The sequence below is a fragment of the Dinoponera quadriceps genome, unplaced genomic scaffold, assembly GCF_001313825.1.
Source record: "Dinoponera quadriceps isolate SergipeBrazil2010 unplaced genomic scaffold, ASM131382v1 scaffold2183, whole genome shotgun sequence".
Classification (NCBI taxonomy): Eukaryota; Metazoa; Arthropoda; class Insecta; order Hymenoptera; family Formicidae; genus Dinoponera; species Dinoponera quadriceps.
In genome coordinates, this window is record NW_014556922.1 from 507828 (window position 1) to 528875 (window position 21048).

General features: G+C 42.3%; 2 protein-coding genes across 5 annotated transcripts in view; both read right to left on the reverse strand.

The window, feature by feature from the left end:
* Positions 1-6: 6 nt before the first annotated feature.
* On the reverse strand, positions 7-3025 carry LOC106748466. The gene is made up of 4 exons (XM_014626995.1): positions 2869-3025; positions 2384-2465; positions 2137-2308; positions 7-1987 (listed from the first exon to the last, which is right to left on the reverse strand). The coding sequence occupies exons 1-4, from the start codon at positions 2890-2892 to the stop codon at positions 1492-1494; spliced, it is 774 nt and encodes a 257-aa protein (XP_014482481.1). The 5' UTR covers positions 2893-3025; the 3' UTR covers positions 7-1491.
* Positions 3026-4397: 1372 nt separating this feature from the next.
* The window catches only part of LOC106748415 (ankyrin repeat domain-containing protein SOWAHB), a 134865-nt gene continuing 118214 nt past the window's right edge, over positions 4398-21048 (reverse strand). The window contains exons 12-16 of one of the 4 annotated variants that reach the window (XM_014626888.1): positions 13264-13336; positions 13051-13143; positions 8789-8815; positions 7481-7653; positions 4400-5389 (exon numbers count right to left, since the gene is read on the reverse strand). In XM_014626888.1, the coding sequence (XP_014482374.1) occupies positions 5105-5389; positions 7481-7653; positions 8789-8815; positions 13051-13143; positions 13264-13336 (651 nt within the window). In that variant the 3' untranslated portion in view covers positions 4400-5104. Of the gene's footprint in view, positions 5390-7480; positions 7654-8788; positions 8816-10823; positions 10849-13050; positions 13144-13263; positions 13337-21048 lie in introns of those variants that run through there. The other 3 variants (XM_014626892.1, XM_014626891.1, XM_014626889.1) reach the window with 3 other exon arrangements.

The following is a 21048-nucleotide window of genomic DNA, read 5'->3' on the forward strand; positions in this document are numbered from 1 at the left end:
TATATATATATATATATATATATACGCAGGAAAAAGTATTTCGGGTATTCCTAAAATACTTTCAGTCACTCTTGGACGCATTGTATAACACTACTGGCAAATAATTTGGAAGGTGCGGGTAATGGCAGGATGATCTTCCACGTGCCTGTTTTATATAATTAATAATACATAAGTCCTTAAATCGAATATTTTTGAGATGATGAGATATAAACATATTGTGCGGCCCTAAAATGAAGAACACAATATTGTAGTGCGAAGCAACATCCGCGATGATAAGACAGGTAGAAAGAAAAGTGCGACACGATGGCATTTATTGTGCATCAAACCACGTCGCATGGATACAGGCCTAATTCCTTCAGCGATATGGCAATTTTGGAACGGAACTTGAGGGTCTAAAATTCAAGTCAACTTCGTTATCGGAATGCTTATATATAATTTTGCAGATACAAGACCACCTGTGTAGATGTTCGTCGACATATATATATATATATATATATATATATATATATATATGTATGTATGTATGTATGTATGTATGTATGTATGTTACATTTTTATATCTTACACGCGCGCGGGATAAAACACTCTACCAATACCATTCATTTTAAGCTACTTTCAACTGCCAAAGTGTAATACTTTCGAAGATCTTGTAAACAATTTCATACGGTAATAGTATTTTTACGTCATAATAAATACCATTTTGTATTTTGTGTTTTGCAGCATATGTGTAACTCTCTCGATATAGTGAGAAAGCATCATGAACAAATTACTTTACCACTGATATTACACGCAAAACTTTGCGCAGCAAGATCATTTTAGCGATTTAGAATAATGTGGTGTGGTCTAAAGTGCGCGGCGCGATTTAAATATGTATATATATATAAAAGAAATATATCGCGTATATGGTTTTTTTTGTGTAGATAAACTTACTCTCTTGATTTATAGCGATTTTTATTAGGCAATTTTATTTCGTTATTCACCTTTTCTTTTTATATATACATAATTGATCATACAGCGTTATGCTAAATATAATTTCGGTTAGAGAAAAATGTTCGCTATATATTTATCGTTAGTTTTATAATAAGGAGAAATTATGTGCCTCGTATATTTTGTAGTGTCTACTAATTACTATACGAATAATATGTGGTAGATGCAGACTTGTAAGAATTAATTTATTTAATGCAGATATATTTGCAGTGGCAGCTTATTACATATCACTTTAAGCAATTATGCAATCCTTAGAAGTATTCTCCAAATTCATATTATACATGCATATATAAAAATTACTTTAAAAGAATAAATATTAAAAACTACGCATCTTTATGTCTAATGTACATATTTGTTATCCATACAGCTTATTTTATATCCTGTTATAGCAGCGAAATGATAATTATCACAGATATGATGGAAACAATTTTCATTTATATAAATTATAAATTATACAGCGAAAAGAACTTCTTCTCCCCCTTTTACAACTGTCTGAAACGACACTCAGGAATCGGTATTTTTCGGTTCTGCAGTAGCACCAATATTTGCAGGTTTCACGATGGATTCAACATTTACGGATTTCTCAGATTCTATATTGATACCTGAATTAACAGTGCAACTTGGATTGCTATTTTCATGAAGAGTTACTAGTTCGATATTCATAGATTTCTCAGATTCTACACTGACATCTAAATTAGCAGTGTCACTTGGATCGTTACTTTCATGAAGAGTTTTCGCTAATTCGATATTTACAGATTTCTCAGATTCTACACTGATATCTGAATTAACGGTGCAACTTTGATCGCTACTTTCACGAAGAGTTTTGGCTAATTCGTATAAATTCGATGTGTTTTTACGAATCTCCGTTTCTAAGTTAGCTTTCTTCTCTTCCATTTCTTTCCGTTTTTTAGTTGTTTCAGGCGACTCTGGCTTTACAAGACCTCTGCTTACCGTGTAACAGACACTGCTACTGTCCTCAGATTTAAAGACAAATGTCAATCTGTTGACAAACCAACGTTTGTTTATAAATGTATACTGTTATGTTACTGTTAATGTTAATTGTTAATCAATAATAACATATTGCAAAGAAGTGTCAGGAATATACATGACAATGTTGTATGTTAGATATTAAAAGCTAAGCACAATTACCGTTCACTTTGCAAGATATCTTGTATCTTCTCAATTTTACTAAAGGAAATGTTATATTTGGTTGCCCAAGGTATGTATATCTCCATCTGAGAATTCTGACTCTTCTTAACTTCAAAATAGAACTGATCAAGTTCCTCGTTATACTTGTATCTGATATCCCAGAATCGCTTTACTGCAAATCACAACGCAGTGGTGAGAACTTATACATTTACGATTGTTTTGCTACATATGGATTGAATATAAATACCTTCGCATAGTTCAATATAGACGTAAAAGGCAATAGTAGTTTTCACTGGGTCGCTGCAGGCAAGCTTGCATAGTTCATAATACTAAAAGCATGAATAAAATTGCAAAATGTGAACTTTGTATACAGATTAGTACATAATAACCTCAACACTCAGTAATAATACGTTACTAATCGTACAATTTCTAAACATTAATATAAAGTTATCACAGTGAGAGATTATTGCTTTCCAGACACAACGTTCCCAATTCTTTGGATAATCCATAAATAATAAATCAATAATGTATATATGATTAAGAAATTCTAATAACCTAATAGCATCACATACTAAAATTATTACACCTGTCTCTGTACTCTGAATATTTATATTACTCAACCTACAAATCTATTTATTTTAATAAAATTTTAACGCATCGAAAGAAATGACGCAATTAAGTATATTACATAAATAAGAAACTTTGGAAATATTTAATAGAATAGTTACTCACAGCAGGATGACATATATCATACATGTTATTGTATGTTCAAAATACAAACACAGGACAAGATTTTTTTTAACTGATTAAAATATCTCTTACTTTTCAGGACGCATATTCGCATAAAAGTTCGAGAAAAGACAATTCTTGACACATGTATCGGCGCAAGCGTGTGAACACGCCTCAGTAGCGTACGTATATTACTATAATAATGGTATCGTTATGCTCCCCGGGGAAAAGTGTTTTTCCTGAAATTCTATCATATTGCATCGTATAGTGTATTATGTTATAACACATAATATGATCTAAAAAAGTAAATATATTAAATTATAACGTTTCCACTTAAATCCCTTCTCCTTTCGATCTTTCCCTGCAAAAGCTTTTTTTGTTTGGAAAATTAGAAATGCTCGATCTAGTTTATCGTTGACTTATGTTCGAGTGAAATTTTTCAGTTTTGAAAAAATTTTTTCCCTCTGATTTATCGTTGATTTATATTACTTACTCGAGAGAAAAATTTCGATCTGATTTTTTTGTCATTGACTTGTACTACTTGCACGAGAGAAAATTTAAACGATAAGTCAGACGGTCGAAATTTTTCTTTCGAGAGAGAAGTAAAGTCAATGATAAGTCAGAAGGTTGAAAAATTTTAATTTTTTTAACGGACAGATGATTTGTACAGGAGAAGATATAAATAAAGTACAAATATTAAATTTTAATATTATATACTTATTTTTATTGAGCCTTTATTGTTACAATGTAATAGAATAGAAAATAATATAATTTACATTAGAAAAAATATGCGATGTGATATATATAATAAAATATATAATTTATAAGTATAATATTATTTTGCAAAATATATTCTTCATTTTATACTAATTATACCATTACCAATTTTATATTAATTATACCATTAGAGTCGGAGAATTCGTGTCTTCGGATAATCGTTGCTGATGTAAGGTATTTGCCAACCGTCGGCGTTTTTCTGCGAGGTCGGTACAACGACGAGAGGTTCCAAGATTCAGACGTTGAGTGGCCATGATTTAAGGATACTGACGTTACCAACCGTCTCCTATATTTTGTATCAATTTCTGCGTAATTAGCTTATAACGTGATATTAATTGTTCATTTTTTAATATCTAAATTTATGTATAATAATACGTATATTTTTATAAAACTGTTAGTTTTTCGTTTTGCATGATTTACTTTGTTGTATGTTATAATGTATAGCAAATGGGACAATCTGCCGGGGAAAATGGGTATTTAAACATTTTTGGAACATTGACGAGACACATTTTTAAGATATTTCCAAAACTAAAAATCGTTTATGATGGTTATGATTTATTTTAAAGTATATGTAATGTTACGTGTAATATTACCGACTATATTTGCGTATTTTCGTGATTGTAGAAATTATAATTTATGACGCTATACTTGGGCAAGTTTTTACGCTATCTTTTATATTCAAAGTCTAAAAATAGGTTTTCGGGCCTCTGAAAGTAAAGAGAGAGAATGCACGCATATATAATACGAATAACTATAAAATTTTATTTTGTATGTTTAATAAATACATTTCTTCGTTTTACACATTTCATAACATAGATAAGCGTATTCAAATCCGAAGTATGTCCTATTCTCTTAAATTAAACTCTCAGTGTGTAACTTATATATCACCTTGTTGAAACTCGCTTTGTGTATTTTAATTAAGATAAAAAGATATCAACATAAAAATTATTACTACACGATGTAAAATCTTATTTAAATGCACAATGTGTATTACCGGGACGAGAAGCGTCATTGAAAAAGAATCCAATGGTAGAAACGAGAGATAAGGCACTGGTAAAAGTCTCACAAGAGTAATTCATATTTCAAAGACTCCGTTACATCAGCCACAGTTCGCGTTACAATTAAGTACAACGGCGGTAATCAAATTAACCCGAGATCTAAAAAAGAACTACAAAACGATCTCGTGGTGGATCTTCTCGGTTCGAAGATCCACCGATGCGAAACTTGCTGTAAAATCGCGAGGATTATTGGCATACGTACAGATCCTCGTTTACGACATTGTAAAAAAAGGACTACGATTACTTTAAAGACTCGTGAACTTTCCGAATTGGAAGTTGGGAGTTTTCCGCTCGTCGCATACTCCGATATGTACATTTTGGCTCACCATAAGAACGAAAAATCATTGTTCATTAGAAGCGTAAGCTCAAAAAATGACGAATTATTCGAATTATCTATCTATTGTCTACAGCTGGGCGGATCCTCGCCACGCGGAGTCGAAGCCGCAGGCCGTGTCGGAGTCGGAGTCGTTCTGCTGAACGTTGGACACGACGGAGTTGACGGACATCGTGGACGTCGGTCGACGTTGAATGGCCTGGTTGTTCGCTCGGCTGACCTTGCCCTGCAGCAACGGAGTGGTCGGCTGACTGGTCGCTTGCTGACCTCGCGATGGCCCGAAATCCTGCGCCCGCCGGCTCCTGCGTTTCTTGATGGGCGCGTACTTCGGCGGTGGCATCATCTTCTGGTCCAGCTTGGGGATCGCAACATGTAACGTGCGAAAGATTAGGACGAGGCGAAGGAGGAGATTGCACAGGATAACAGGGCTATTATCGCGGCCCGTGAAAGTCGAAGCGATCCTTTCTGCCGGTCAACACGAGCGATTCGAATATTTCCTTTCCCGTTTGATCTTATCTCGAAGGGAGAGGTAAGGCTAACGTGAATTCCGCCGGCTCCCAGTCGTGGAAGTCCCCGAATTCGAGTCGACGTTTCCAAGTTCAAACGTTCCCGCGATCGGCTGATCGATCGCTGAGATATTAGGTAAGAATGCATTGTCCGTGAGTCAAAATGATGAACAAATTATGGGTAAATTGTAAAATGGTCTGCATTGCGTTTAAAAGTGCCGCTATAAGTCTGACGGCAATTCTGAGCTTGAGTCAAAAGTTATTCTACTTTAAAGGAGGTTGTAAGGCGAAATGAGTTTGATAAGAATTCGATGAAGCTTGCATTGCATTATATATTAAAATATTATCTAATTCATTATCCTTGCAATCAAGATCGACTACTTGAGAACTGAGATATTTGTGACTAATATTGATGCTTTTTATACGTGTTCCTTGAGACATTAGCTTGCTATATTTTCAATTTCTGTTTTTAATATCTTTTAAATTGAAACAAAAAAATTGGACTTTGGTGAAAAACTATTATGATATTAAAGACTAATTGACATAAATTTCAGAATTATTGAACATTTTTTTTTTAAATACAGCGAAACAAAGTCCATAACTTTTAATAAGAATCAAAATATATGTATATATTTGCATATATTTAAACACTTATATGCCTCTTTCTTTTATCTATGCATCTCTGTTAGATCAACTGATATATAAATATAGCACATTAATAAGAAATACATATATCTCGAGTTCGTTTCAAATTAACATTTATTATTTAGTGAAATAAATGTATAGAAACTTAATTTTGTTTGAGAAATATTAAATTTATGTGTGACTCCTCTGATGCATCATCAAAAATACGATATTAATGGGCAGTGTATCCTTAGTAAGTTAATTATCGCCGCGTTAACATCGTTGATTGCACAAAGATACCAATCCAGTTCCGTTAATATTGATTCTGATAGCACTGATAAAAAAATGGACACTAAAAATGTACGTTACATGTATGCATACACGACAGATGAACAAATGACCGAAGATACGGCAAATAAATATCATTCGCGGCGCGTATATCTTCTACCTCGTTTCATTATGTGTAATTAATTATACATTATACTTATGATTTATCATAATTTAATGAGACACGGTGGAGGAGAGATATCATAGCGGTCACCTGTGACCGTTGCGGCATTGAACCGATGCAATTAACGCAACACGCATTTGAAACGCCGCGTTTAAAATGTTGCATTTTAAAATGCGTCCGTAAAACCTGCAACTTGTGCAAACTACGAGGGTCAATAATTACCCACATCGTATTTATAAAATGTATTATAAAAATGGTAAAAAATTTATATAAGCCTTTTAATTTCAATACAGTCTCCTTGAATCTCAATGCATTCAGTCCAACGCGTCGAAAGTTTCTTTATTTCCCCGGGAAAATACGTACTACGTCAACCTATGCAAATTTATAACAGAAGTTCAGATAATTATCGACTCACCGTCATGAAAAAAAAAAACCGGTCCTTCTTACTTTTCCAAAATGCGGGATTAAAAGATTAAAAGATTGAAGACTAATCGACGCGATAGATTCGCGTGTATTCACGGACGACGACTGTTCGGCGGCCTCGTTGCTGCCTTCATACCTCTCGTAAGCGAAAATGCTGAAACTCGCAGAGTGAAAACGAAAGAAAGCGGCTTTCCTTTTCTTCAAGACACGCGATTAAAAAATCCGAATGGAAACTAATCGGCGATAAATTCGTGTGTAAACCGCGAAACGAAGACTGTTCGCGGCCTCATTGTTGCCTTTGTACCCCCCGGCAGGTTCGCTCGCGTCTTTTTCCTCGTCTTAGTTATTAGCAAAACGAGATAAGTATTTCCTGTAGGGATCCATATTACGTTAATGTGCCGACGCGTCAGCCGGAGATACGGTGTAGCCGAGAAAATAATACCTGAACGTTATCCGCGGATCCCCACGACTTGTGGATCTTCTCGTTGTTGCTGCCGGCCGTGTTGCTACTGTTGCTGCTGCTAGTTGCCACACCCAGGAACTGGCTGAAGGCTTCCGTCGTACGTTTCACGCGAACGTTCAACGAGCCAATTCGTAGGAAACCAAGATCTTTCTCTGTATATTCAATCAATCGCACGGTTACAGCGTCATTACGGGCGATCTCTCACGAGACTGTTATCGCCTTACTTAAAACGTGACGTTTTGGCAACACATATACGGAAAACAATTAGTCTGAAATCAATAATAGATATTTTCATACACGAAAAAAATACCCGGTTGCATTAGACAGAAATGGGAACGGCCGGATGCGTTCTGGTTGAAGAAGGAATTCGAATGTTTGGTTCTCATGACTCGAATGTGATTCTTATAATCAGAAATTCTATTTTCTCCGACCAAAATGCATCCGGTTGTTCCCTTTCTGATTAATACAACCGTTTTTTTTTCCGTGTACATAAACAAGAATATCATAATCTTCTTGGGAGATTTTTAGCCTTGATTTGACCGAATTTGCATTGACGTAAGTATCACTTGCACTCGATTCAAGATGAAAAATCTTCCAAGAATCATACTAGAATATTCCCGCTTATATATGAGAATATCTATTATTAATTTAAGACCATTAATTTTTTCCTGTGCAGAGGAAGAACATACAAGCGGATTCGATTGCATCGCGTATCTCACCGTTCTCATTGATCTTTCTGTATTAACACGTTGAGTGTCACGAGGATTACCAGTGGCCGACATTGTGTATAATATTGACGCATTTTGCTAAGTACAAAACATAATTAATTATACACAATTAAATGCACAGCCAATAGGAAGCGAGCGGGCGAATGCCATACACAATGAATTGCATTTATTTGCCGATTCGAACGTCAGTCGGACACTGAAGTAATTAATCAAAGTGACAGTCAACATGTTAAGGATTCCGCGGAGCCGCACAAACAAAACCGTCTTGAAAGGAATTATCGCGAGACCGAGATACCGTGTATATTTTTTATCGGAATTGCCCGTAATTATATGCAAATGGAATCAATTGGAATCAACCTGCGTAAGTCTGACATGAGGAAAACTTCGATGTCACGATATGTCAAGAAGTAGCGTGTCAGGGTATGTATTCTGGTCTACGAAGGATATACAACTACGGTGTTAATGTCTCTACTACTCGGCTCGTCTTTCTCTCTCTCTTTCTCGCATGCACTAAGTTAGTCCCTACTGTTAAACGAAAGCCACAAAACTTCGGTCTTACCTGCATGCTTTTTCCTTGCTTTTATTTCTGAAAGAAAATAGAAAATCATTTGTGAGACTGTCTCGCACAGGCAGCGGGAGACGGGAACACCGGCTAAGAGCGAGGTTGTGAGAATCGCGAGCGAGTTAGCATAGAATCGAGTTAGTGAGAAAGAGCGAGCGACAGAAGTTACGTTTTTTTTTTTTTTAGTATACGCGCGATACCGGAAAAATCTACTAATTACGCTAAGTCGGTATTTATTAATTCACACTTGGAACACGGGGGGGTTAGCTTCTGTTAATGGCAAATCCGAATTTGCAGGTAATAATCGATCGCTGCAATTCTCCTTCTTTCTCCTTCTGTGTGTTAGCTCGAGTACTCGTTTCTTCGCGCGCATCGCGACGTAAGTAATTATTCCGTACGGTTAATGAAGATTCAATCAGCTTTATACGGGACAGGATAGACAGGAGGGCTCGAGGAGAGATTAGTGACGCGTAAGAAGTTAGTCTAACAAAATCGGCTGCTTTCCCTCGCGAGAATTACACGTCCTGTCTCGTTGTAACTAGAGACAAAAAAAAAGAGATGAAAAAAACCGTGGTATTAATAATCCGGTGCGATTAAAATGCGATGCTGAGAGTCGAACGGAACGGAATACGTGCTTCTCATGCTTGATGCGTGCATGCTTTATTCACGTGCAACAACAACAATAATATGTCATACATACGCGTGTGTAAAAGGAATTAAGGGAAAAAGAGTAATAACGGCGGCGATGTGAAACGAAGTGTCTTACATAACGAATGTATTAAGCAACAGAGGGGGAGAAAGAGAGAGAAAGAGAGATACTCTCGGCGTTCTCTTAATTGTAGACATGTTTCTCTCTATCTCTCTCTCTTTCTTTCAACACGTATCTCTTTACACTCTCTCACGATACGCGAACGCTCTGTAGGTTTAAGAAGCGAGGATGTCGACTTCGTTTCACAACCTTTCGCCGGAAGTACAGAAATCTGAAACGGAAGAATGTACTACTGCCACTGTACTACTACTTTGACGACCCGCGTCTTTTGTATTTGTATTGTAATTGTGTCTTATGTATCTCCGAGTCTTTTGTAGTATATTTCGTGATTATCGTGTGTGATTGATATCTCGAGCGCGATCGTCCCGTATGATTAACATATAAAGAAGTACGAAACGGGCGTTACGATGGGCTAATCAACTGATATTTCGTCAACAAATGTTCTTAAAAAAAAAATGAGAAATGAATACCATTTTGCAGAAGCGTTACTTCATTCAGTGAACATATTTCGTACATTGAAAGAAAAAAATATCTAACAAATAAAAAAAAATATTTATTCGGTGGATACTAATGATATATTTACTTTATATACATATTTCTTTTCACACTAACATCTTTTAAATAAAAAAATATACTTAATAATAATTTTCTTAAGTCTGTACCTTTTCATGAAAGCAATTGATTGTTTTGTACTTGAGTAAAAGAATTTAATCTTAAGTAAATATGTCATTAGTATCCCACGCCAATATTTTTTTTATTTTTTAAATATTTTTCCTCTCTTAGTGTATATATACAGAACAACACGATTCTTTACCGTTAGACCAAGGCTGCGAGCATTTTAACACATTGAGACGTTCGGCACACATTACGCAGAGACGATTCAGCGACATAGATCGATTCAACGACATAGAAAAGCACCGGCGACACGAATGAAGAGTCTTGAAATGCCGGCAGAGCGAAGACAGGCTCCGCCGTTTTCGAGGATCGTCTTCTCTCTCTTTATCTCTTCTGCCGCAAATTTCAATCGGAATGGATTAGTGGAGATGACACTCTCGAGTGGCACGACTCGTTGTTGTCGGTAACACTCTCAGTGATCCCCGAGATCGCGTGACGAGGCCCGTCCGTCAAACACATCTCAACCATACTCACGTCGCCACAGTGTGGAAAAAGTGACAGTCGTACGTTACTCTAAGGTGCGTCTATTTAAGTCTTGCGACACCGAAGCGCTTTACTACGTTAGCGGAAGTGCGCTTCTGAACTTGCCTGTGCGTAGCGGCAGCGGTAATCCCTACAACAAAAGAATATTTCCAGAACCCTGACGCGATCGGTACACGCGCACACCGACACGCACACAAGCACACCGAGAAACAGTGCCCGCAACCGTTCCCGCCGACGATACTCTCGATATATCATCGCACTCGCCGACATACTATCTACGTACACACTTGAAATCTACGAGGAAGCGTGCGAAGCACACGGATGTACAGGTGAAACACCAAAGATATCCCGGCGAGAGACAAGGAGGAAGAGAGAAAGAGGCTCATGCAAGTGGAGGGTCTCTTTCGACCGATATTTCTTCAGGTGAAATTCCACTCGGAAAATTCGGTGACAGCGGAACCGCTTCAAATTCGAGCGAGACTTCCCACTCGTATTCACTCATGGAGTGAATCTTTCACTCCGAATCATCGGGTGAATATCTTCAATCGAAATTGAAGAGTGAATCTGATGTATTCCGCTGTCTCCGAAGGAAAAATTTACCGTAATCAATTGAATCATTCACTCATATGAATTCAGAATTCACTCTAAGATAAAGTTAAGCATTTATTCTTCTGATTCCGAGTGTCAGTAACTTCATTGTCGCAGCGTTGCCATCTGATCATCGGAACCAAAAAAGGGGAAGTAGTTTACTGTTTCTTGACAGAAAAGGTGAGGAAAAATGTCCTCTCAGACATCAAAATAGTGACCAAAAATAACATTTTTTGTCAAATTCTGAGAGTAACTAGTTATTTAAGCAAAAAGAAGAATAACACACTTATCTCCCCACGTTTATCTTTGGATAACTTAACACCCAGCGAAAGTTCTTTCATAATACGGTTTGAAAGTTCATAACAAGGTAAAAGATCAAGAGCATGAACGAAATAATGTAAATACAAGTGTTAAGACAACGGACCAGTAGCCAAGCTAGAACGGCAATCGGCAACAACAATGAGATGAAGCGGTAAAAAGATACATACAGAACGCCTATATTTTATAAATTTAACGGCAGCTAAAAAAAGTGACTATAGCGGTCCGTTTCGGACGATAGTGAATTTTTTAACGACTCGTCGAGAAAAAGTTACAAAAGGTGATTTCAATGACTGGATGGCGGCGCTGCTAATCGCTTCGAGTGAATGTCTATTTCGTTCGAGTGCGATCTCACTTCGAGAAATTTAGAGAAATCGCGGGCAGTTCGAGCGTACAAGAATTCCCCTCATTGTCAGTCAATTAGGATAGGTGGTACATGTCATCGGATATTAATTTGAGCAGCCGTCCAACCGATAAGAGGGAGGAGGGCACCGCGATCGGACACGTGGCGGTGAATTCGGCGATAACACGTGGAAATAGCGCGGTTCAGGCGGCAGATACGTCAACCGGATATCTAAATGATACATCTATTCGGCCAGTGTCACAACTCGTGGATGCTAAACGGTGTCGTCACTCCCCCCCTCCCCCCGGTGTCATACCGTCATCGCAACGGGGAAGGCGAGAGAGATGGCTATTAACGGGTCGTGCTGGAGCGTGACAGGCGGACGAAAAGCGACGCACGAAACGAACGGCTGGAACGAACGGCGAAGCAACAACGATCAGCACGCTATCGGGGGAAGGGGAGGGGCGTAAAAATAAGTCGGACAGAAACGGAACTTCGGGGACGCTTAAAGCGGGGTGTGTAAATTATATCGGTGCACCTCGGCGACGGTAATTGGTTTTACAGAGGTGGCGGCGGCGAACGCGAGCGAGCGGAGGTCACGCGTGTTCGCCCGGCTACACAAGCGAATTCGTTCGATGAAACTTTTCCAAACGGCGATTACGTCCTTTGTTTCCACGTTACGCTAACTACCGCCTCCTCCTCCTCTCCGGTGTAGCGTGTGTCCGTACGAAGGGGAGAAAGAACGAAGGAAGGGAGGAGAAAAAAGAAGAGGAAAAACGAGCAGCCACCACACGTCTAATGTATGCAAAAGAGAGAAACGATCGCCGACGTTCCCGAGGTCAGTCTCATCGCGGGCGAGTCTGTTGCGGATTAGGAGGAAAGGGGGTGGGTTTCTCGCGAGTCCCGCGACGATTCTCCCGGGCGATTTCAACGCGGAAAAGGATCGTCGTCCTCGCGTGTGAACTTGAAATCGAAAACCCGTCTACGATCGCGAGGAGTGACGCTTGCGTCTTCACCCGGCCACGATCACGTGTCCCTCTCGTCCGAGCGGCTGTCTTTCCTCCCGGATAGAGCAATACTTACTGCGGAAGGTGTCCTGGCTGACCGCCGCCTCCTGCGACACCAAGTACTGCCTGGCCTTCTTGCCGCTGTGGTCGCGTATGTCCTGATTCGCGCCTGGAAAAAGCAAGAGCATTTTCCGACGTTCGCACGTCGTCTTCTCGCCGCCATCGCCGACGGCGACGTTTCCCTCGCTATTTCGCACGAGGCTCGCGAAGAAAGAGCGCGTCTACTCACCGTACACCTGGACCAACAGATTGAATATGTTCTCGTGGTCGAATTGCATGGCGATATGCAGCGGCGTGTAGCCCTGAAACAGCGACAACGACGTTCTCGATACGCGATTTCGGGACAGGTGTGCAACATCTCGGGCCGTTTAAGAGAGTTAACGATACGGTACGTCTTTCCCATCTTCGAGAGCGTGCGCTAAGCACGCACATACACACGCGTACACACAGTCTTACACGGTCTTTTAAACGTACTTATATTAATTATCCCGACGGAGGAGCAACAAGGAGAGCGTATCAATAATTGGGCAAATTAAAAGGTGAACGATATTCCCGCTTGACGAGCATGTAATACCACGCGAAAACAACGTTACGTGCACGTCACGTTGACGCAAGGTGTGTGCATTAATATATTATACGTTCGGTCTGCTACGGTTTAATGAATAATGTATCTCTAATTGCACACGCATACACCCCTCCGCTCCTCCGCTGTCCGTCGTTTCCGGCGTCCCGGTGCAACGAGGATACGCCAATCTCTCCCGTTGCAAGGAAATCATAATAAGGTAGATGAAAATAATAGAGAAAGAGAGAGAGAGAGAGAAAGGGAGACAGAGAAGGAAAGAGCGAGGCCCACATCACACCACCGACGCGTTGCATATCTTATTACGATTTGCTCGAGTGCGTGATGCCTCCACGAGTGAGTCTTTTACGGCGATATGTACGACGAAGATGAGGCAGAAAGAGAGAGGAGGAGGGAGACAGAGTGAGAAACGCGGAAAAAAAAGAAGAGGGAAGGCAGAGAGCGGTGCCGTCGCAGAGACAATGAGTAATTAATGGCATCGTATTATGAATATCACCTCGAGCGTGCGAATTCGCATTTCCGCGACAACGGCGCGATCCGAAACAATCGCGGTGCCCCCTTCGTGTGCGCGTGCGAGACTGTGCGAGGGACGGCGATGCCACGAAAACTAGCCTCGCGTGCATCACCCCTATCGCTCGCACGCATGCACTTTCATCCGGCTGTTGTGCGGATCTTCGTATCTCCGTTCGGGCACAATGCGCCCGGGAAGATAGCGCGGCGAATCGCAGATAGCGGGCCGCTCGTCGGTCGATTCCTCGAGACCGACTTCGGCGAGCCATTTATTTGGGTCGTTCGATAAGTTTCCGCGAAGGGTGACTCTCAAGGCCGATACTCCGGCAATTATATTTCAAGGTATAACTTTATTCGATAATGTATCGACCATGTTTTTGTCTCGATGGCAGAAGGTCATAGAGAAGAAAGAAACAATCGAGTCTGACTGCATGGCGGTGTCGGTTTTGAGCTTTTTCCGTGAAAAATCCGCGCGAACCTGTCAAACAACTTACACGGGGACTGAAACGCGCATTTGAGACGGGCTTTTCATCGCGTGAAGGTGAAATTTAGCTCGTTCTTTTTGTCCCCGTACCTAGTTTCTCACTCCCACAGCTAAAAACTAAGTCTAGTAACTAGATTTCAGTTGTATTATATAGACAACTAATTCCTTTTTCTATGCGTTGATTGCGATTTGACATGTTCGCTAATGTCAAGCGCAAATTCGATTTTATAAAATTACTTAAAAGAAAAAAAGCACAATGTAGTATGCGAGGAGAGTCTCCTAAATAAACTCTGGTGGCGGACGTGTTAATTACGCGCTAAATTCGGCAGCGGAAGTTACGAGATGAAAACTAACAACCGAGTCTTCCGTCGAGAATTAGACGAAGATAGATTAGTGATTAAGAGTACACGCGTGATCAGAGATTTGTCATTTCTTGGGATTCGACAGGCGCGCGTACGAAATCGCTCGCACGCGTAAACGGACGCTAACGCGAATTTAATTAGATCGCTTGAACTTGGCGCTTATTATGCGTAAGACCGCGAAATTAAATCGTTAGGGGCGAGTGCGTCGGAATTCGCAGGCGTGTCCCTCGAGCGACCGGTTACTTACTTTCGTTATGCGCGTCTTTATTAAGGGTTAACAGCGTTTCATTAAAGAAACGGTATCTCCGGCTGATCTGTAAATGACGTGAAACGTCGCCGAGCGGTGCCTCGCTCACGCTCAGGCGTTTTCGTCGCAGCGGATGTCTCCGGGGCATCGGCTTGTGCCACGACTGTGCAACGTTTGTCACGAGGGAACAGAAATATTAAGAGAACGTTATCTCGCAATTAGTATCGTTCGGCACGGACAGGCAGGTGAAAAGGCTGCTTTTCCTGCGCACGCCAGGCAACAGCAGCTGCCGCTCCGGGCCTCTCTCGCTTTTACCACGAGAAATACAAATACGTGAACCCGATCGCGGCCGATGATTCCGCTCTAATGCGTATCGCGTGTTGCCGACGAGATCTATGAAACTAATAATTTGCGGAATTTAATATCACAAATTAACAATTCGCCAAATTCAATTTCGCGAATCAGTCAGTGGCGAAATTGAAAATTCAATACAAATTAATCATTTGCGAAGGAAAGTGAGCCTGACACTGACATTCTTGAAATCTTTTATTTAAATATATATTTTGCGCTGCATCTGAATTTGAGACAAAAAGAAGAAAAATCGTGGCACATAATTTGACCCTTTTTTTTTTTCCATCGATATTCATAGTTGGATATTTAAGTTTATCCTCAGTTGTTTTATAGCCAATAGAACGAGCCGTACAGCATCTGGAGATGGACTTGGGACGATCTTAAATATAAGATCTGATTACGAATACCGGCTTGAAATTTCGAGGGGGGAAAATGCAAGACATTCCCGCGCCCCGTACGTCTTTCGTTTCTCGATTGGGAAAATTTTACGGCGCGCGTTCGCATAACAGTTAACGCTCGTCGCCGTTGGATGTATCTCTTTTACCTCGGGAAACTGGTTTAATTTAGATAAAAGTCGCTGAGAACTGATCGAGCCAAGAGAGCCGGCCGAGCGACAAAGTAGTGCGGCCTTGGCTCGAGGTATGCAAAATGTATAAAGACGTCGACATACGGGGTGTTCACGATCGACGGATCCGATCTTGACGAGCAATTGCCAATTCAATTCAACGATACGAACGTGTTCGATGTTCCTGAGCTCTCGAAACACCTCGGAAATCTGTCGAACGCCGCCGGTCGTTTCGCTCGTCTTCGCATCGAGAGTCTACCGTCGCTCGTCGTCCGCTGGTATTTCGATCACGTTTCTTCTCAACGATCTCCGCGGAAAGTGTGCATGGCGAAAGAAGAAGGTGGGCGCGATCGGTCAGGGACACCGTGTGTATTCTTGCCGTGGGCTGGTCGCTCGTGAAAGAGCACAGAGCGCACACGTACGACCGCGGTCACGATGCTCGCGTCGATAAGTACGACAAATTGCGCGTAATTGTGTGCGTGCACGAGTCATTATCCGGCGCGGAGGTGAAAATGCGGACGATCCACTTAAAAGCGCGCGGCGTCTTATGCGCGCAAAATATGCGGGCCGTTCGCGCTGCTCTCGCCGGGGAGAGAGAAAGAAAAAAAAAAAAACAGGTGCATCTGGAGCGTAGACGTGTCGGCGAAGTGTCGTTGCACCCTTTCGCGTATTTCGCATCGCCGTAAGACACGTCTCAAGTAGAGCAATTATTTCTCAAAGAAGCCCTCTTCTCTCATCTCGGCAGTGAAACGTCTTATTCTGGTTTCCCCTTGGAGACTGGTCCTCTGAATAAGAGTTCTAAATAGCAACGCCAAAAGGAAGATCGCACGCGGACCGATAAGAGTGTTTATTTCTTAACGTTTAGACCGTGCCGCGTCATTCATATGTGAGTGACAGCTTCAACAAATGAAATAGGAATAATTTGATGAACTATTTGTAGAGATATTGAATGGAAAAACAATAAAATCTCACATGTACGCAGTATATATTAATGTAAAGCTAAATTAACGTTATATATTTATTGCAAAATGATCCAAGTTATGTATATTTTTCGTGATATTTTGAAAAGCAATTTTGTGCACAATAGTGGTTGTTGTTAGATCAATTTCTTAAGAGTATTTATATTTATAATATATTTATATATTTATATTTATAATATATGAGATACAGAATACGTATGTGGAAGGGTAGATCCATCATCCTTTCATTCGACGCATGATTTGTGTTGTTATTCTGACTGTATATACGGTTGAAACTAACTGGGCAGTTTAAGCGCCGAAACCTCTCGTTTCTACAATGAAATGTTTCATTCTGGCTTCACAATCTGGCATTTTGTCTCTTTTATCCTCCAAAATGGAATAAAAATCCAAAATAATCTCACCTAAAGGGAAAATATCACGAACCGCTAGAGTAATGACTTCTTAAAATCCCGCTTTTATCACATTTCTATTCCGAAGTTTCATTCGTTAACTGAAACTTCCCGAAATAAAGAGCAATCTATCCCAGAAGCAAAAAAAAAAGCAACGAATCGATAAATTAATTATTCCTCAAAGTCCTTTTCGTCTCATTTCTGTACCGTGAAATAGCTTGTTCTGGTTTCGTTCCACGACACCGACACTTCTCGAAATAAAAGTCCAAAATAATATCAGAGGTATCACGCGATAAATTAGTAAGCACAAGCCGTATTAATAAATTCGCGGCTGCGATACACGCGTCGTTCGGGATTCCGCGCTCGCGGATGCGCATACAATCGCAACAACACATTACGGCCGACACAGCCGCGCCGTCGATATAAAATCCGCGCGGCGGAAGAGCGCGTGACGAGGGGTCGATTTAAATCAGTGCGCAGGCCGCTTTACCTTCGATTAAAATCACCCTCGAGATCCCGTGCCTGCGACATTTGGCGTCGCGCTGCGAGCGAGGGGTGGGGGAGGGGGACGATTAAAAAATCGTCCCCGGCCGTTCATGAACCGCCGTGCGACTGTATCCACCGTGGCGTTTAATAATCGGTAACGCGCGCAATAAACGATAGTGACAAATGTGTCGAAACCGCGATCGTAGTTATCGAAACGCGCTACGCACCCTCGGCGCGCGCGTTTTCACACCCTCGGCGATACGTCACGCGCGGTCCGAGAAGGGTTGCTCACCCCCTTTCTCCCCTTCTCTCTCTCTCTTTCTCTCCCTCTCACCCCGCAGCCCGAAAAATGTCTAATTTATTTCACTTTAAAGTCCTCGCGCGCGTATATGTAGAAGCGAGTCGGAAAGAATCACGAGGCCGCACGTACACACACGAACACGCGCGCATATATACGCTCGCATATAGAATGGAAAATGGCACGTATGGCGTGGACTACTACGCGTCACCCTTTTGCCGGCTCCAATAGCATACGACACGTGTGCTCTCGCGACAAGTGGCGCGACACCCTGCTCGCCCGGCTCACGCTAGCTCGCGCGCGCTCCCTCACGCATCCCTTCGAACATACGCATGTACGAGGTGTCGCGGAAGTAATGCATCGCCTTCTGTAACTCTCAGGAGATTGCGCTGGTTATCTTCGAGACTCGAAGATCACCGGGCGGTTTTCTCGCTTGGGAACTCCTCACCGGTGTGTTGCACTTGGGATCTCAGCAAAGGAGAGAGAGAGAGATTCAACCTTCATGTTGAATCCTTAGTCTACACGATAGCTCGCGAGGGAAGCAGGACTCATCTCCGCTCACCGAGAGAGACTTCTCAGGTTCGCAATAATCGCGAAAGCGGCCGACTTCCGGGACACCCTGTGCATCACGAGGGATACGTACGCGTAGCCCCTTTTACGCCCGCGACGATATTTTCAAGTAGCAGTATCCCAAGACGGGGTTTCGAGACAATATCGCGCCCCCTCCGCCACTTCGTCTCCGTCTTCCGCGTCCCCGTCCGTCTTTCTTCCGACTTCTCTCCGCGGTGTGCGCCTACTCGCGCGTTAACGCGACCCTTTCTCTCTGCCCCGTCCTCCTCCCTCTTTTTCCCCGGCGGCCCGTGTCCTCGCAGCAGCCTCCGGGAACAGGACAGCTGCCGGCCACCAATATCACGCACGCGTATATCAACGTGAGCGCGCGCCTTCTCAGGATTTTCAATTTTAATATTTTCCTACATCGAGCCCGGCCTTTACGAGCCGCTATATCATAACGGCGCTTCTCTCGCCCCCCCCCCTCCCCCGGCGGGCTGGAGGGATGAAGAGCGGGAGCCCGCGTATTCGGGGATATTTCGTCCTTCGACGAGCGGGCGCGAGAATCGGCAGGAAGGCAATATCGTTTCTCGCGATCTATCGTGTAGACATTTTTTACGGGGTCTACTCGTATATTTCGCGCGCGGTGGAATCTCGACGCCCCCCGCCGGCAGGAAATCCGTAACGCCGTCGGAAATAAGCAAACCCGTATTTTTTTTTTTACAAAAATACGGAGACCCGGAAGCTGGGACACTCGCGAGGCTAGCTTCGATCGAGCAACGTTGCGGGAAACCTCCTGTCTAAGTACGACGCGCCTTTTGACTCGCCATCGCGTATCGCCGCGAAAATTATGAATAAAGTACAATCTCCCTCGTAGTTAATGTTATTCATTGCGACTTGAACCCACTATCAATCTCGAGTTAGTTCCACAGCCTCGAGTGTCCCATTTTCTGGATCTCCAACATATAGTGTGTGTGTGTGTGTGTGTGTGTGTCTGTGTGTATACAAAATACGTGCAGCTTATTCTTTTATGGCGTTACAATTATGGGGGTTGAATCTCTAATATGGAGAAAAATCTTTGATATTAATTATTAATAATATTATTAATTTTCTAGTTAATATATTGTTAACTGCGACACGAATCGATCACCGATTCAAGATCCTCTTCTCAGTCCTCCCGAAAAGCGCGACGTCGATTAACTTATCCGGCGTTTCGGGCAAGCGATTCGAGCAAGCAGGGGCCTATCTTACGAACGGATCACCCGTTGCACGAGGAGGCAGATTCCGGTCGCGTCTACGGAGCCTAACCGGGGTCCAGGATCACCATTGTCGCTGGCTGTCGTGCGCCCGGATGCAGGCGCCACACGGGCGGCTTACGCGGGCCCTCCGTGAGGATGGGGAAGGACGGGGGCGAGGAGACGCGGTCGCCGTTTTTTGCGGGGATTAAATGCAAGCCGATGCCGCGATAAGCCGTAGAAAACCACGGGTGGAAGCGGTACCGGTGACAGATTATGCTCTCGTGACTGCGATCCGCTTCGTCGTCCGCCGCCGCCGCCGACGACCGTCCCGGGGCATATGAAAAAAATCGCGAGCGACGGAACCCGCGGCGAATTCTTTACGATAAGTGAGCCGCCCTGTCTCGATGAAACACTGCCCCGGTGTCGTGGGAAGCGCGTCCGAAAAAGCGGGCCGCCGCTCGCGCTATGATTTTTCACGCTAAAAGCGTCATCAGTCAGATCGGCGGCACGCATTCGGCTAATATCGAAAATTCCGAGGCTCGAAAAGCCACGCGAGCAGGTAGGTGTGAAGATCGAGCGAGGGGGGACGGGATACAAAGTCGCGGGAGACTTCGTAGTCACTCGGAATACGCGGAATTCCGGATGAATAACGTCCCGAAAGCGCCGTCTCGAGGGACGAAAAATAAAAAAGCGAACGCGCGGAGAGATCGTGCGTCTCGTACTGTGATGACTTTGTTAACGTTAATTATGATAATTTACCGACGATTCGTTAACGATAATTTTCCTATTGGATACAAAACGTGTTGCGAAATTCGTCGGAAAAAAGAAAAAAAATTCCACAACCTTTGATCCACCCTCTCGCAATCGCGCTGATTTTTTCCCACCTGTTCACGGCTTCGTCGGCGATGTCGCTGTCGAAGAAGCAGCGTATTGTCGGCACGAGTGGCGGATATTAGCCGCGGATAAGACCGTCGG